Genomic DNA, 18,501 nt, shown 5'->3' with positions numbered 1-18,501 from the left:
GAGCTCTCCATGGTGCTGGAATGAGCAGCATACAAATGGGGTTTTACCTGTTATAGTTGGGGGGGAAAGCAGGAAAAGAAAGCAAACGACTCTGTCTCCTCCTTGTACGGTAAATCCTTGCAGTACCACTGTACAATCCTGCAGAATATGATGGTGTCACATAAATTAATAGTAATAATAGCTGAGATTCCCAAACTGCTGTGAAGTGTATTGCACATCTGTTTTCCATTTATGTATGGGAGCTTTGAGTGTTCACAACTATAACCTGGAGCCTGTCTAGGATTGAGCTTTCCCTCTCATTACTATCATACTCTACATTTATTGTATCTCACATGGGTGCTAAGCTATCCCCATTTCACATCAGGAACATGTTATTTTGGCAAATAACTGTGGTTTTGGGGTGGCAAGGTACTGAATTATGTGTAAAATATCATGCCTTATGAAACTGAAAACTCTCCCTGTAGTTGTATGTGTTTTTTACATTCTCTTTAAAAACCCCTTCATGACAACATGACATGTACAGGTTTACAATGCACTCTCCTTAATAGGTTTAAGGAGAACCCGTTGTCCTTAAGGGGTTAATGTGTGTCGGTCAGTGTGTTTGTGTCACATGCTTTCTATTCCTCTTTTTCTATTGTTTTCATTACTTAACTGTCAGAGGACCTTTGGGTGTTGTAAAAATGGCAGTTTCATAAGCAGAATGCATGCATGGGAGTGAATTCTTGATCCAGTAGACAGTTGAGGCGTTGTGGATGACACGCTGATATCACAGAGTTAACATGTCATTTCAATGTTTAGGTGTCACGATACACATAAAGCCAGAATAGCGCTATGCATCTATAGACATGCAGTATAGACCCGCAGGGAGTGAAGGTACAAGTGTTCAGTGCAGCTGGACAGATTATAGGGCATGTATTCACATCTCCTGCCCTCGCAGTGAATACCATTCCCCTGACTGAGTGCTGTTTTAATAATCTAGTTCCTTCAACAAATTGATTTTGCTTTGAATAATCAATGCATTGATGTAGGAAAAATATATAAACAGTGATATTACGCAAAGATGGAGGCGGTTTTGCATTTTGTAACGTGTTTCAGAGAACTTCTGTCTTGTAATGTGTAACAAAAGCCATTAATCTGTGTAAAGCTTTTGTTTCTTATGTTATAAATGCTGCTAGAGCTGTCCTTTTGTAGATTGTATTTAATTCACTATTCACATGTGGGAGTAGATTAATCCTGTGTGTGCCAGAGGAGATGAGCAATGCTTCTGTACACAACGCTCATATGTGGAGATCAGCCAAAAATGATATCCCTCCAGATTTTCACCTACGTTTCCCATTAATGCCATAGACCTGTGATTAGTGTTGGAACAAGCATTTAGTCTACTGAGCCTCATTTCCTGGATTGCTTACTTTGGAACGTTTCACATTTAAATATGTGAGGGATGTTTAACAAAGTGCCTGCTTTTAGTTTAAACCGATACCAAATGTGAATGCTCTCTTTGCTGGTGAACTAGTACGATTGCCCCTTAACTATAATACCAATTATATGCACATTCCTGACCACTACTTTATGAGTATTTGCTCAATTTGTTAGATGCTTTATAACTGGTGAACAAATTGGAAACCAGACAATACGGAGTGGTGGTCAAGAATGCCCTAAGCATAATGAGCTCCACAGCAACTTGGTTGAAATCTATTGTTAACACATGAATGTTTATTTTAATGCTAGATTAGTATGTAGACTCACTTTTAGACTACAAATGCTTTATTTAGTTTGCCTATTCATAACTTTCTAATGATGGTCTCTCTTCTGTTGTAGTTGATGGTAACACCTGGGAGCAAGTGATCTCCTTGTACCCAACCTTAGTGGAATGCATCACGTGTTCATCCTCAGAAGTTTGTACAGCTCTCAAAGAAGCTTTAGTTCCGTTTAAGGACTTCATGCACCCACCAGCAGCCAAGGTGCAGAACGGAGAGTCTTGACCGCTTCAAATGGATGAAGTAGATGAAGCCCCAATGAATGTTTCCTCCTAAGTGAAATTATTTTTCAAAAGGACAACTTTTCATGGACATCACTGAGCAGCCAAACCTGGCCTCCTTTTTAAAATTCTAATAAGCTTGTTCATTCATTAGTGCAAGCTTGCACCTCAGTAAATGTTCAGTAGCTGTGTGGGTGTTTCTGAATTTAAAATAATTAGATTAAGTAAATTATTATTTTGCCTTGAAGCTGGAGAGTTGAGGCAATGTGTGATGGTGGGCAGATGCAAATGGCTGTTTGATGTGTTAAGCAAAGTATTACTTTTTGGTCAAGCTTGGTCAAGATCCCATTGAAAGTACAACCTGTACTTTCTTTTATGCAAGATAATACTTTAACATTCCATATTTTTGTTAGCAGCCTTTGTAAACCAATTAACTGACATATTTGTGTGTAAAATAAATGGTACAGTTCTGTAATCGATTGTCCCATTTATTATTTGAAATCATTTTTGGTACTGGCAGTGTTCAATCGCACAATTAAATATATTTGTAGCAATTTTTAATGGGTGCATATTGTGATCCATATCTGTGAACACGCAATTATTCTCATAAATATATTAATTTGAATGTATTTTGTTTGCATTTGAACTGCAGTGTTTCATGATATGAATATTAAAAGCACAATGACCCAGTACCTTCAGCTGGAGCCTAAGTCTTAAACCGAAATATGTGACCTATGTGCAGAACCATCAAAGTGATTTGGTCATATTTATTAAGAGGTGTGATGGTCAGCCTTCAGATTTGACTGTGAGAGATAGACATGTTAAAGGAGTCTTTTAAGCTGGAGAAACTTGATATTCAATAGTCATTGATCTGATACAGGGTTCATGACATCATAAAGTGTTCTGCCTTACGGCGCTTCATTATTGAATGTAATCTTTTAAAGATATGGAAGCAGTTTAACTTTGTGAAATAAGGTGTTAAGACAACACAAAGTCAAGTTGTCTGTTCTTGTAGAATGTTTTAATTTATTTTGCCAAAGTCTGCCACGCAAGGTAATGCAGGGCCAGCTAAGCCCTTCTTGTGCATGAAGCTAGCAGGAGTTGATCCTTCACAATGCATTATGATATCAGAGAGTTTCTGGGAAATTCCATATTTAGTGCCCTTTGTACTTTAGCACACATTCTTTGGCTCTGAATGTAACTGAGCAGTTAAAAGTTGGACAGATATTGCTCTGTTTCAAACATATTTTCCTATTGGCAGTTAAAGTGGCTTCATATATTGAAACGTCTTTATGCATCTTACCATTTTTTTTTTAAATTGCCCGTGATCCAGTGACTATCATTGAAAGTAACGATGAGACATATAAGACCCACACACTATATTGCAATAAAAACCAATTTCTGTTCATAATTTAAATTCACTTACAGAATATTACACTTTGCAGCCTTGTAGCTGATATTACGATACTGAAACACAAAGCTTTTGTTCCAGCCATTCACTTTTGACTTTGTCACGCACTCCCAGTGCAGTTACCCCTAGCAACTTGGACCTAGAATTGACAACTGCTTAATGGCGTGTTGTATGTTAGTGATGAATGGGTTCTAATGGGTCATTGCTTTACCAGTAATAAATAGATTTGACCTGATCGAGGATTGGTTACTTTTGGTGGTAGGGTACAATGAGGCAACATAATTTGTTTTACTGGTTAGGGAGTTATAAGGAAATAATGTGTTTAAGCATTAAGCTGTGTGCCTGGTACTGATGGCAACATATGGCTTAGAGGACAGGACATCTAATGAATTATGAGATGATGAGATCACACTGAAGCCCCCGTTGGGCACTATTTAGAGGAACTACTGTAAAAGCACTACCCATTTTACGTGGCCATTAAATGTGTATATAGTACTTCTAATACATTGAGACTGGCCAAATTCACAAATTTAAGTACATTTCTGCAAAATATCTAATCGCTGCAATGGATTACAGTGCCCCATTTGGGCTACGGGACACAGACCTTGAGGAAGAGCACGGTAAATACACCAGAGCTTATTTTTAAGAGCATGTGTGATATATTATTTATACCATGCAGCATAGGGCCAGAGATCCAAATAAAGACTAGTAATCTCTTATCTATAAGGCTGATTTTCTAAGGCACTAAGCAAAAGGCTTGCCTACTTGCTCATTGATGACCAGATATTCTTTCTAGGGAGACAGGTCTGAACTGGTGATAACATGAGCTTCAGTTTCAGGAGTACACTCCCTTTGGTTGTACTTTTCCACATACACTCATATCTTATTCCGTCTTCCTCACCTTCTTCCTTATCTTTTTAATCCTCTGTGCCGATCTCTAGGGCTGCTCCTGTCTTTTGGAATATCATACTTTAATTTATCAGACTCTCTTCTTGTCTCCAGTCCTTCAAAAAAATCTGTCAACTGTCAGGTTAACACACACACACACACACATACCTCTTTACATTTCCTGGCCTTAAGCCAGTCAGGCTGTACATATGTCTAATAACATAATTTATTTAAACAATGTTTGCACTGAGATTGTGTGACTGGTGCGCCACTAACACATGCACTTTTACACACAAATTATTATTTATTGATTTAAAAAGCGGCATCATATTGTGCAGCATTGTTGATAGCTTCCAGGGCAAGTCTTGTGAAGGTTGAATTAATCAGACATCTATACATTATATATGACCCGTACATGAAACTGCTTTCTTTATTCAATAGGTGTTGAAGGAGATTTTCCCGTCGTGTAGTGTCAGTACCACGGGGTGTCGCTCTTCCTGGGACAAGGACCTAGAACCGAAGAGGTTAAGATACCTCCTAACCCCTCCTACTCCTCCCTATAAGAGCCCCGGCAACCCTCATACCTTCAGTTTTTTCCTTGTCCCTTGTCAGGGACGGACCTTGTTTTTTTGTTTTCGTTGGTGGGGCACACGGGTTGTGTCCGGGGGTTCCCTCCGATTGCTCCCCGGGTGGTGAGCAGAGCGAGGAGTAACGTCCGCATCGGCGGACGTTACGGAGCCGTTTAGACGCCGCGCTCTTATGCCGGCAGGTTGGAGCATGCGCACAGCGGTGGAGTACTGACACGCTATTGAGCATGCGTGATTCAGTTTCTCTTGTTCAGGGCGCGAAAACGAACTGGTTTTCGCATATATATAGCTGTGCTGCCCAGTCTGACAGCAGAGGAGCTTGTCAACACTGGGATTTCCGTGTCACCAGCCCCCCCACACGGATTGAGGAGTTGTAAGGTAGGATTTGGTTAATCTTACCCTGTCAAATCCTCTGCCCTGTATATATATTTTTTTTTTGTGTGTTTTATATTAGATGTCTGGTCCGGTTTCACCAGATAAGCCGGATAAAGAGAAATCTTTTACACCTGCTCCAAAAAAGGCTGTGGTTAAAACCAAACATTTATCGTGCACCGAATGTGCCACTCCGTTGCCGGATGGTTGTAAGAAGAAATTTTGCAATGCCTGCTCTGCTGAGAGTTTGGCAAAAGAAAAACAAAAAGACATGCAGTCTTTTTTAGGTTGGTTCCAGGACAACCTGGCGCAAACGTTTGAAACGTTTAAAGCAGCAGCAGCTACACCTGTGGAACCCGTTAAACTTAAATCCCACAAACGTAAGAGGGTATTATCCCCTCATTCTGATTTATCCTCTGGGGAGGTTTCTAGTTCATCCTATTCAGCTTCATCTAGTGGGGAGTCAGAGGATGAGACCAATTTTCCACAGGAGCTGCGTAAATTTGTTAAGGAAGTCTCACGGCTTTTTCAGGATTCAGACCTGTCAGCGCACCCCAAAGGGTTGCCCATGTTATCTCACATGCAGAATCTCATGTATAGAGAGTGGAATAATCCAGGCAAAAGAGCCTTTATATCAAAGCACTCTAAGCAGCTTTTTTACCTTCAGGGCGATGAAAAATGGGAAGATATCCCTAAAGTAGACGTCCAGATAGCCCAGCTTTCCAAACGTACGACCATTCCCATTAGTGAAGTGGCTGGTCTTAAGGATCCTATGGATAAGAGGGCAGAAACGTCTTGCAGACGTATTTACCAATCATCTGGATTCCAGTGTAAAGTGGCGTTGTCTAGCGCATCTGTGGCTAAAGCGCAGGGTGTCTGGTTGCAGTCCTTAGAGGGCAGTCTTTCAGAATCTATGGATGAAGGTTTGTCTAAACTATTTAAAAACCTGACACTGGCTAATAGCTTCCTGCTGGAAGCTGCAGAAGAGGGCCTTAAGCTTTCAGCCCGTAACATGGGTTTGTCTTCCGTTGCCAGAAGGGCATTATGGCTACGTTCCTGGGCAGCAGATACTGCCTCCAAATCTACTCTATGCGATCTGCACTTTGAAAGAACCAAGCTATTCGGTTCTTCCTTGGAGGAACTGATCAGACACATGTCTGATACTAAAAAGGCACTTCCTCAGGATAGGAAAAGCAGATGGAACAAGCGATACCAGTATAGACCTTCCAGGCCTTTTCAACCAGTTTTCAAGACTCAAGCCTTTCGTAAACAACACGAGAGAAAGTTTCAGGAACACCCTAAGAAACCAGAGGGTAAGAAGTTCTGACGGTGTTGGAGGTCGTCTGCAATGGTTCCTACCAAAATGGAGGCAAACCACAAACAATTCCTGGGTCCTCAGGATCATTGCGGACGGGTACAGGATAAAGTTTTCCAGTTTTCCTCGTCCTCTGTTCCTGATTTCGTGTTACCCCTCTCAGGTGAAGAACTCAGCACTGTTGGCCGAAAGCCTTACCCTTCTAAAAAAGGGTGTCATAGAGCCTGTTCCAAAGTATCAGGAGTTTCAGGGAGTTTATTCCCGTCTCTTCCTGGTCTCAAAGCCGGATGGGTCCTTCCGTCCAATTCTGGATTTAAAGAAAGTCAATGCGTATATTCCTTACCGTCACTTCAGAATGGAATCCATTCTCACGGTTACCCGCCTGTTGAGACAAGGGGACCTTATGGTTACGTTAGACCTAAAAGATGCCTATCTCCATGTGCCTATCGCCATAGCCTCCAGGAAATATCTCAGGTTTGCCATAAGAGTCGGGACAAGAGTTCGTCATTTCCAGTTTACTGCTCTCCCTTTTGGCCTGTCGTCAGCTCCTCGGATCTTCACAAAGCTTTTAACTCCTATTGCAGCGGCTTTACGGAAAGAGGGGATCACAGTCGTCCCTTATCTAGACGATTGGCTGCTAAAAGCAAGTTCTTCTCAGGAGCTCCGGGCACATCTCAGCTTTACGACCCGATGCTTGGGGGAACACGGCTGGATCATAAATTACAAAAAGTCCAACCTGATTCCAACTACGAAGATCCAGTTTCTGGGGCTCATAGTGGATTCCGTCTCTTCGAGACTTTATCTCCCACGCTCCAAGATCAAGAAGATAAAGAATCAGGTTTCCTTTCTGCAACAAAATCCAACCCTTTCCTTCAGGTTGGCTATGAGTATCCTGGGCAGTCTTACAGCGTGTATTCCGGCAGTAAGCTGGTCCAAAGCGCAGTTGAGACCCCTGCAATGGGACATCCTACAACAGTGGTCCAGGAGACCGGAGGATCTAGATGTTACCTTCACGGTATCCAGGGAGGTTTTACTCCGGCTGAATTGGTGGAAAGCAAAGGAGCGCCTCACCCAAGGGCGATCTTTTCTACCACGTCATTGGATCACCCTCACCACGGATGCCTCCAAGGTAGGCTGGGGAGCTCATCTACTCGACCTCTGCAGTCAGGGCGGTTGGTCCTTAATCGATCAAGCCCAATCATCAAACTTTCGGGAACTGAAAGCTGTGTTCCTGGCACTCAAGACCTTCGGTCCAAGATTACGGGGGAAAGCTGTGAGAATCCAGTCCGACAATGCCACCACAGTCTCATATATAAACAGACAGGGTGGCACCCGGATTCCAAGGCTACAGGACCTTTCAGACCATCTCATGCGCTGGGCCCAAAGAAACCTGGAGGATTTAGCAGCGACACATATCAAAGGAGTAGACAACTGTCTGGTAGACGATCTCAGCAGATCTCGTTGCTCCCAAGCAAACTGGTCCCTGGACAAGAGCATTTTTTCTCTCCTAGTTCAAAGATTCGGCCTACCAGATATAGACCTTATGGCGACCAGACAAAACAGGAAATTGCCAGTTTTCGCCTCCCTTTACAGGCAGGACAATCCCCCCCTGCTAGACGGAATGTCAGTGGTTTGGTCTTTCAAGATGGCTTATGTGTTTCCTCCAGTAGCCATGATTCCTCGGATCCTCCTAAAGATTCGGGTAGACAGAGCCAGGGTTTTAGCTATTCTCCCTTATTGGCCGAATCGAAGTTGGTTTTCGGAGCTGCTCAGTATGGCGATTTCAGTATGGGAGCTGCCAGTTTCCTCCCATCTTCTGGAAAACAAGAACCTGTCCAAGGATGTTCTTCTGCAGTTCAGATTGACGGCCTGGCTGCTGCAAGGATGATCCTCCAGAGCAGAGGCGTTTCCAATTCTATGTCAGAAATCCTCTTGGGTTCAGTACGAAGATCTACGTCCACTATTTATCTTCGAGTCTGGAATAAATTTCTCCACTGGTGTGTCTCCAAAGGTTTGGATTTCTCTTCTCCCCCCACAAGTTCTGTTCTGGATTTTTTGCAGGAAGGTTTTTCAGCGGGTCTCACAGTCTCGACGCTTAAGGGACAGGTTTCAGCCCCGAGTCATTTTCTCCTGTCGGAGTTGGCGTCCCAAGTTCTCGTCAGGCGTTTTTTTAAGGCTGCCATCATTCAACGGCCTCCCAGACGTTCGCATTTTCCCTCCTGGGATTTGTCATTGGTCCTCCAAGCACTCTGCTCTGAACCATTCGAACCTTTGGAAGAGGTATCTCTAAAATTTTTATCCCTCAAGACGGCTTTTTTGGTGGCCATTACCTCAGCGAGGAGGGTCAGTGAACTTCAAGCTCTTTCCGCGGCTCCAGAATTTACTATTTTCCACCAAGATAAAGTCGTCCTGTATGTTAAACCTTCTTTTTTGCCCAAGGTTATCTCTGAAGCTAATGTCAATCAGCCATTAATTTTGCCCTCTTTCTTCCCGTCTCCTTCAACTCCGGAAGAATCACTCTGGCACACTTTAGACGTCCACAGAGCTCTACGAATTTATATAGACCGCACTGCTTTTTTCCGCTCCATGGATCAATTGTTTGTTAATTATTTTGGTAGATCCACAGGCAATGCGGCCTCCAAGCACACGATATCTCGATGGCTTTCCGATACTATTCGCTTAACCTACTCTCTCAGTGGTCAGGTTCTTTCATCCCGCATTACTGCTCACTCCACCAGAGCTATGGCTACATCCTGGGCTGAAAGGTCTTCGGCATCTCCAGAAGAAATATGCAAAGCAGCTACTTGGTCTTCCTTTCACACGTTTATCAAGCATTACCAGCTAGACATCTTCTCCTCCTCTGATGCTGACTTCGGGCGTAAGGTGCTTCAGGCAGTTACCTCGTGACCGTTTTTTCCCCACCCAGGAGGGGTCATCTTGCTATATCCCCGTGGTACTGACACTACACGACGGGAAAAATAGTAATTTTACTTACCGTAAATTCTTTTTTCCTTAGTGTAGTGTCAGTACATATATCCCTCCCTGTGCATTTTTGTATTAAAATTATTTTTTGCAAGCTATCTTGTGTTTCTTGGTACTTTCTGAAGGTATGAGGGTTGCCGGGGCTCTTATAGGGAGGAGTAGGAGGGGTTAGGAGGTATCTTAACCTCTTCGGTTCTAGGTCCTTGTCCCAGGAAGAGCGACACCCCGTGGTACTGACACTACACTAAGGAAAAAAGAATTTACGGTAAGTAAAATTACTATTTTTTCTGGTATTGTTTTTTTTTTGTTTGTTTTTGCCAGAGCTGTGATAATATGGGTTTTGTTCATATCAGGCCCAGGAATGTCTTCTTTGCCCCTATAAGAGTATTGCACCTCCTTTACATTAGAAGTAATGCAAAGTACTGCTGAAAACAATAAGCAAATAAGATGTGATTTGTTCAATAGTCATTTTTGTTGGTGTAATTAAATTCCTACAACATTGTGTCAGAATATGGATTCTAATTTAAGTCAATTCAAAATGGAGCCAGTTTTGACATCTGATCATCCTGCCCCATTTCGGACACCTTTGGAGCTGGCCAAATTAATTTACCCCCATCAAACCATGTGTTCTGGAAAACTAGACATCCAAGGTATTTCAAATGCTAGTGTTTCCATGCCTGTATTTTGGGGAAGATTTGTTTTTTTTTGTTTTTTTATATATTTTATGGCTTTCAGGAGGATCTGGTGAGACACCCAGTTACAGCTCTTGTGGTTGCTTTCCAGTGATCACAGTGCACCCCGGGGTGGGCTTTCAGCATCTATAAACACCTCGAGATTGATACATTTTTTTAGCAACACTGAGCTCTTTTAAAAAGGGCATCTGCCGCCATATTTTACAGTATATGGTGCCATGGACGATCCTGGGAGGGATCACACGGGACCCTTAAAGCAGTTTTTCATGCTGCTAAATGCCGTGATATAGACGCATTACGGCAACGGTCATTAAGGGGTTAAATGTGATAAATAAGCAAAAATAGAAGAAATCAGAAGAGGGGCAAATGCCTTTTACAGCACTATATGCTTCTGCAGATATTCAGTGGAGAAACTACAGGAACTTGTGACTGGTGGAAACTCAGTAGGATGTTTTTCTGCTGGAAAGATTTCTTAGTGGTGTGCAAAATCTTTAAAAAAAAAAAAAAAAAAAGATAAATAAAAGATCATAATAAATGATGTACATATTTTATAATCTCATCTAGATGCTAAGTGCTATACGTGCCTTCTGCCATTAGTTGACCCATTTTTACAGACAAATTTTGTGAGCATCTGAAGTTACTTGGAAGGCAAGTAAGCAGACTTGCAAATGCCTGTCGCAGCAATTGCAGAAACGGGGTGGCGTTATGCCGGTGAACTACATTTCCCGGCATGCATTTGGTCACGGATTGCCTGGAATCCCAGTTCCCGCCCAGCCTGACGCTTCCCGCGAATTTCATGCGATCTGCAGTGGGACTGAGCGACAGAGAGTGCGACGGGTGAGTGCGAGGAAGAGGCCGCTTTCGTCAGCCCTCATTCTATGCTGACCGGGTGAATACGGACAGAGCGGACAGCCAACAGGAGGGCAACGGGACGGAGGAATTGATGCCACTGCGGCAGGGGGCGGGGGCACGCGTGTCTGCTGGCCGCCGTGCTCTGCCAGGGTAAAGGAGGCGCGCAGCGGGCGGTAATACTGCGAGGAAACAGAGCAGATCGGGGACCTCGCATGTTTTTCCTGTGTGTGGGTTCGGGGTGCCGGGGACTATAAACCAGCGGGGGCGTTTCTCCGACCCGGCGGCACGTGTTAAGGGAGTTGTGGGGGAGGCGTGCAGCGCGGGAGGCTCAGCACATATATCGGTCCCTTCCAGTACCGGCACATCGCCGGGCACGCTGTACGTTTTGTGTACACGCCTTATACTTCGCCTTTTAAGTCACTGCTTGCTCTGTCTCGTTAACTTAATTCATGCATGGAGGATCTAAACTAAACGCTCTACGCGCACACATCTTCCAGTAATCCCATTTCCCTGCAGCTGCCCCCGGATCCCATCTGCTGGCCCACCGACCGGCTTGTGCAATGGATCTAATAAATGAAGCTGTGCCGTGTCAGCTCCAGGTCATGCACGGAAAGTGCCAAGTCAAGCTGGGAGGGGCTGCTCTGGCTCAGTCAGGGCGAGGAGTCCGATGTCTGCTCCAGATAATAAAGGAGCTGGGCTCTCGGCTGCACGTGTCGTCTGCCCGTTCCTCTGGAGCGCCAAATTATTTTAGCCGAGCGGTTTTTGCGAGAAAGGTGTTCTGTGTTCGTGGTGTGCTACCCCCGTTGTCGCCGTCGTGTGCTCCGGTCCTGGCTGAGGTAGTAGTTTGTGCTGTTGGTCGGGTTGTGACATTGCCCGCTGTGGAGATAACTGCGCAAGCTACTGCCTTGCCGGTGCCGGGGGTCGGCTTCTGATGGAGACAATGACAGCGGGGGTTCCTATTGTGTGTTGCCATGCTGCTTCTTCAGATACACCGTGTCACGGGCAGCCTTGTCTATACGCTTGATATTTTACATTTTATATATATAATGTAATGCCGTTTTTGCTCTCCTGTTTTAATATCGATTGGATTGATCCTTGCTAGTAAGTACTGTGCAATATGATACCTGCTCTGCTTAGCCAAGTCACTGTGAAATACATTCAATTCTATAGAACATTGCAGTCTGACGTCATGAAATACAAACCATGTCATCTTTGGGTCTCACTGTATGTATGATTAGCAACCAGGTAAGATCAGATGATGACTTATTCATGCTCATACTCTCTTTTTTTAATTATTTCATTGAGCACCTCATTCTTCATTTACTAGGGTTTCAGCTATCGGTCTATATAAATGCCTTATATATATGGTAATAAACCTGATATTTAAAAACAAATTGTGGATTAATTTTACTTTTGTACAAACTGCATGATCAGATTTGGGCTGTAAGGATATGCTGCAGAAGTAGAGTCCTGGTATGAATGAGTAATCCTTACTTGAGGGACGTATAACAGAATCATTGAACTCAAGTGTAGTTTGCCATTAATGGCCGCTGTTCTGGTCGTAGGTCCTAGTGGGCGACAACTGCTATAGAATCGTTTGTGGAATAAAAAGGCCTGATCTCTTGTTCAACTGTATGTTAATATTAATAATACATTCACTATAATGTCTTTCATATCACCTGGTGTGCCATGGGTCCTTTCCTCGTCTTCTCCATGATAAACTGCGTAAAGAAGTCCTACGTTTATTTTAATGTGGCCGGTGAATAAAAGTGCCTCCCCTGGACATTAACGTGCGCCATATGTAATATGGCAACGGATGCCTGATTTAAAAGAGCTTAGGCATTAAGCAACACTGAAACCCCACCCTAGAGCGCAATATGAAAGCTCCGGAGAACGGTCACAAGAGCTGCTGTGAGATTTTGCCTCTCGCAAGATGGCACCAAAAAAAAAAAAGTTCTCAAGAAAGTCTCTCCAGACCCTCCTGAGGACTCTGAGTTCCCCTGTAGGTCGAATATAGGTACTGCTTTCAATCATATAAATCAATGGAGCCTGGATTACTAATCACAATGTGATTTGTGAAATAAATGAAATATTGGTAACATAAAAATAATTCCACGTTGATGTCACCATCAGGGGAATCGTCCAGTTCCAACAAAATGTAAAGAAAAAAAAAACAACCTAATTTTGCTCAAACTAAGCTCTTTATCTTCACAAAAGTGTATCACGTGGAAAGTGTTAAAATACTGGCATTTTAAATGTCCCAAGAGGTGTCTAGTTTTGGAAAAAAAAATATGATTTGATGCGGTAAGTCAAATTGGCCGACTTCAAAGATGTCCCAAGAAAAGGACATGGGCATAGAGTGAAATTTGATGTTTTACCCCCCAAATAACCTGACAAACCCATGCAGTGTACATATTTGGGTGTTTTTGTTTTATACCAGGAGCAATAAATTCAAACCTGAAGTAAAATGCGTACGAGAAAAAATTTCAAAATAATTACTCCAACAAAGTTTGACACAGGCTGGTGGTAGAATTGGTGCATGGAAAGAGTTAAAATACTAGCATTTAAAATACCTTGGGATGTCTAGTTTTCAAACATGTATGGATGGGGTAAATTGAAGGTGCTAGCCTCAAACATGTCCCAAATAAGACATCGGGGCAGTATGACCATATTTGAAAAAAGGGTTTTGAAGCAGCAATATGCTGTTTATGTACTCATGCTACAATATGTATGCGTTGCCCTATAATGTGCATAAAAACATTGGGTATTTCTAAACCCTGAACAAATAGGAGAATCTTTTTAGCAGTTTTTTTTTATTGTTTCATAAATCTGAAGAAGCCCTTATTATCTTGAAAAAAAAACAAACAATATATAACTTCTGTGGGCACAGTGAATGAGAGAAGACAATTACAGCCAAGTACCAGCACCGCAGAAATGTTAAAACAGCCATTGTCACTAAGGGTACAATAAATAAAATCAATAAATGTTAGTTGATGTGCTTATGCCCAAATACCACACTTATACTGTCAAGATAGACTACATATTTACCAACAAGTGTTCTGCCATGCAATGCAAAATATGGCCATCCTCATTCCTACATGTTTAGTCATTTTAAACACAGTGACCAAAGCTAAGCTTTGTAGCACAAATTCATATATCCGTATTTTTTATGGTTTACATAACGGTTCATTGGCCTGCACCCACCCAAGAAGCATTAAAAAGTAGTTTAGCCATATGAACACGCACACATGTACACATTCATGCATGAAGGTATACTCACACATGTATACACATACTGCTATGTACTGGCTGGGGGCAGAGGCTAAATGTATCGTAATAAAATACCAGCCAGAAGCAAGTGTCATGTCTACTGTCCCAATCCTTACAAACAGAAAACTGAATAAGGACATACATTAGTACCTAGCCGCTTGAGGGTCACACAGATAAATGTAATATCACAATCAATATTTTTTCTGAATTGTGTGTGACTTTGCCCACATCAGTTTGGCCATTTCTTATTTATTGTAGAGATGGTTGTTTTACAATTTGGACTTAATATCACCATGCCAACCAGTTCATAGATATCCTGAGTCAGACTGCATGTGAGTCAAAATGTTTTAAAGAAAACATGTCAGATTAAGCAAAAGTTAAATGTCAAATTTCTTATTTCTAGTTTGATTTCTTCAAACAATTACAATTCAGGTCCATTAGACTTTGAGAAGCATAATGCAAAGGGTTTCTAGGTGTTCTAGTGATAAGCAACACAGTAGAAATGAGACAAAAGTCTTTCTCAGTGACATTGTCATATGATGTAATGCATTATATGGTGCCTGTACTGGCTCAGCAAAGCTTCTATTGTGTAACTGAGCCAGTTGGGGAGTCCTCTGTCTCTGGCCACACTGACTTACTGGATCCCCGTCTTCCTTTTTGCCATTCCCTTCTGGGTACCACAAGCCCTTATGAGACAGGGCGATCTACTGGCCTCTTCCCCAAGAGATTGCTCTTCTTTCTCAAAGATGGAGTTCACTTCTGCCTACACTTTCAGTGCATATATACAAAAACAAGCGTACCATGCTCACGTGAACATTTTTAAATGTAAAAAAGGCAAAGGTATGAAAAGACAAATGAAGCATTGGGTTTAGCTTCAACAAATCCTTATTGACTGAATATTTTGTTATTTTCTTACATTTTCACTTTTTGATGTATGGGGAAGGATCCACTGGAAACACCACAGTACAACTGGGTCTCTTTTACCAAAACATGTATACATTGGTATGTTGTTAATGAAACCAAATGCAGGCTGCTAGGAGACTACATATGCATCATATACAATACCTACTGCAAGCTATTTATTATTGTTTACAAATCCCGTCCACATCCACAAACCTCCACAGTAAGTAAAGGTACTCACTGCCTCATCAATGCAGTCTCTTTACTACAGTTCATTTTTTTTGGGGTGGGGGGAACTGCTAACTGGAAGGCAGTTCACCTTGCATTTGTCCTAAATTATTCAATAGTGTGAACATTTTTCCTTTTGTATTGTAAACTCCTAGTGATCCCAGTATTTGGCTTTTATTCTTTGTTACCTCCAGTTTGACATTGAGTTAGGAAGAGTGCAGACATTTTATTAATCAGATGCTGGGTCATGTGGTTGCTTCCCTGCAAACTGTCCTCTCAGAGTGCAATTGAGTAATGCTTTTTACATTTCACTGGGAATCAATATATGCAAATGGTTTTAAGTGCTTGAACCGCAGCAGAATAATGATCACTGTCTCTATGTGATTTGACTGTCAGATTAAAGTAGATTGGTGTCTACTTACATGGTGCCTAGGGAAGAATTCTGTCAAGTCACTTTATGTCTGGATATGGTTTCCATATACTAGATATCTAAAAAGAATGCTACATAGTATAGGATAATAGGTAATATATATTTGTAATAACAGTTGTTCATTTTATTAGGTGATTAGTATATGGATGATTTATTTTATATAACAGAATTTGTATATGATCTCTTGGAGGTCAGGGTCTGTTGAATGATTGAATGGGAGGGACAGCTCTGGGATTAATAGAATTGATGGAGCAAATCAGATAGAGGACCTCCCTGACAATCCAGGCGTGAGCTCTGAATAATTTATTTTATAATATTACATTCATAAAATCAAATGGAACAAAGCAGCTTCATTCCCTAAATTCTCAAGGCAATCACACATAAAGATTGCGTACTGCACTCTTCTGGGTGGCAAAGCAACATTTTGTTTTCTATCTGGCCTAAGTTTCTAATTTGGGCAAAAAAGATATATATAAAAAATGTATGCATATAAAAAAAATCAAACCAGACTATTTTGGCCCACTGACAAAACTCAACAGCTTACCCTATGAGAAATTTCTTCTGAGGAGCATCTTCATTTTTTGCGTGCTTTTGCATTCTTCCCATATCAATTCAGACTGATATCAGCCATAAGGTCAGTCTAGAGAAAAACCAGAAGGTATTCTTTGCATACCACCTACATTTGGTCTTCATGGGCAGTTAGCAGCTCTTTAATAACTTGTCCTAAGGTAGAGTTTGGTTTGCCATTACAGAAGAGAAAGTGATACTCACATTTTAAGACACATGGGGTTCTTCCCAAAGCCCCCATGCCATCTTTATTTCACTGTGATGGCTGAAGGGCTGTTTTCTGGGGCTCTTGGTTCTCCTATACACAGGAAAATGACCTTGCACTTTGGATCCAGACTACCTGTATGAATGGCAATCATTCTTTGGATGGGACATACTGCAGACACCAGCCTCGTGTTTCTTTGCATTTTTTAAGTCTTAAATAGGGTAGCTCAAGAACCCTATTGTATAGATTATTGTGTGGTTGGGCTGTGTTCAATATTCTATTGAGTGGGTGCTTACTATAGGCCAAGACAGACACATTTGTGTATAATTCTAAATCCTTAAAAAATGTGCTTTAGTAACTTTGAAATTGTATTTGATGACGCCATAAAGGGTTAACACCAATGATATCCTTCTGTCTGATGTCACTGTCAGCACTATTATTTGTGTTTTGTAAATTATACCTTTTTTGTCATTTCAGGGCCTGGATTTATTAAATCAAACATTGTACTGCGCACTCAGTGAGTACACAATGGGTTAACAGAAATGGGAAAAAAATGGCACACCATGCACATATAGAAAGATTAAATATTTAGGCCATTTATCTCTAAAGTAAAGCTGTTCCATTGGGTTCATGGATCTGGATTTTGTTATTAAATGGCAAATGATCCTTGGAAACAGATGCAGCACATTCCCAGCAAATATTTCTGTTTGGACAGGTCTGCACAATTTACTGAATGATACATGACAGAAGCCTTGCATTCTATGTGTTTAGATAAGATTACATGTCACACATTAAGTGTAGTTCTGTCTTTATGTGACCTTGTCAATCTTGGAAAGGACATTTGAGGATCGTGGAATGGCCTTTAAAAGATATTCATAGTAGCTACATTTAAAAATTCAACTAGATCGACTAAGGGGCATGGATACAATACTTATTTTAAGAAAAGGATAATATTTAACATATTTTTTACAACATGCTAAAGGAAAAGTTTAATACCCCAGATACCCTCACCAAAGAAGATTACATATTAAAGTTTTTATAGAGAAGCTGCAGCTCCCCAGCCTCCTCCATGGTCTGACAATTTTCGCCAATGAAATCAATAAGGGTATTTTCAGCCCATCAACACAGGGGAGATCTCATAAGACACTCGCTCCAATATTTGCTGAGCTAACTCTGGAGCTAATGCGATTGATGAAATACATCTTCGCAGAGACTAGCAATGGGACAAATGCCTATGGCGGATCGTGCAGAATCGCCCCATGCATTTGAAAGAAGGGGACCTGGATCCTCCTGTGTTATGCCCCCCTCCAACTTACCGGTGCTTCTGAGTCCCCGGTGCTTAGTCCGGGCAGCGTGTAGAGCTCTACGCGATTCGCGTGGAGCTCTACATGCTGCCCGGACTAAGCACCGGGGGCTCAGATGCAGGGGACCTGGATCCTCCTGTGTTATGCGCCCCCCCCAACTCAGAAGCACCGGTAAGTTTGAAGGAGGGAGGGGGAATGTTAAATGGGGGGTGTAAGGCATTTCTGGAGGCAGAGTGCTCTGTGAAATGCCTTTTAACCCCTTTAATGCCACTCTGCCTCCTGAAATGCCTTTTACCTCCCTATATGCCACTCTGCCCCATAATATGCCTTTTAACCCCCTAAATGCCAGAGTGGCATATAGGGGTATAAGGCATTTCTGGAGGCAGAGTGGCACATAGGGGGTCAAAAGGCATATCATGGGGCACAGTGGCATATAGAGGGTTAAAAGACGTATCATGGGGCACAGTGGCATTTAGAGGGTTAAATGGCATATCATGGGGCACAGTGGCATATATGGGGT

General features: G+C 42.1%; 1 protein-coding gene across 2 annotated transcripts in view; it reads left to right on the top strand.

The window, feature by feature from the left end:
- LOC149299770 (protein MON2 homolog) overlaps nucleotides 1–1,982 on the top strand; it is a 53,645-nt gene extending 51,663 nt beyond the window's left edge. For both annotated transcript variants that reach the window (XM_089486060.1, XM_089486058.1), the window contains exon 35: nucleotides 1,819–1,982. In XM_089486060.1, coding sequence (XP_089342186.1) covers nucleotides 1,819–1,982 — 164 coding nt within the window. The remainder of the gene's footprint in view (nucleotides 1–1,818) is intronic.
- The last annotated feature ends 16,519 nt before the right edge of the window (nucleotides 1,983–18,501 follow it).

The sequence above is a fragment of the Sceloporus occidentalis genome, unplaced genomic scaffold (genome assembly GCF_023333645.1).
Source record: "Sceloporus occidentalis isolate IW3139 unplaced genomic scaffold, rSceOcc1.0.p SCAF_28, whole genome shotgun sequence".
Taxonomy (NCBI): domain Eukaryota; kingdom Metazoa; phylum Chordata; class Lepidosauria; order Squamata; family Phrynosomatidae; genus Sceloporus; species Sceloporus occidentalis.
The sequence above is the reverse complement of the archived record's forward strand: the minus strand, read 5'-3'. Positions and strand labels throughout refer to the sequence as shown.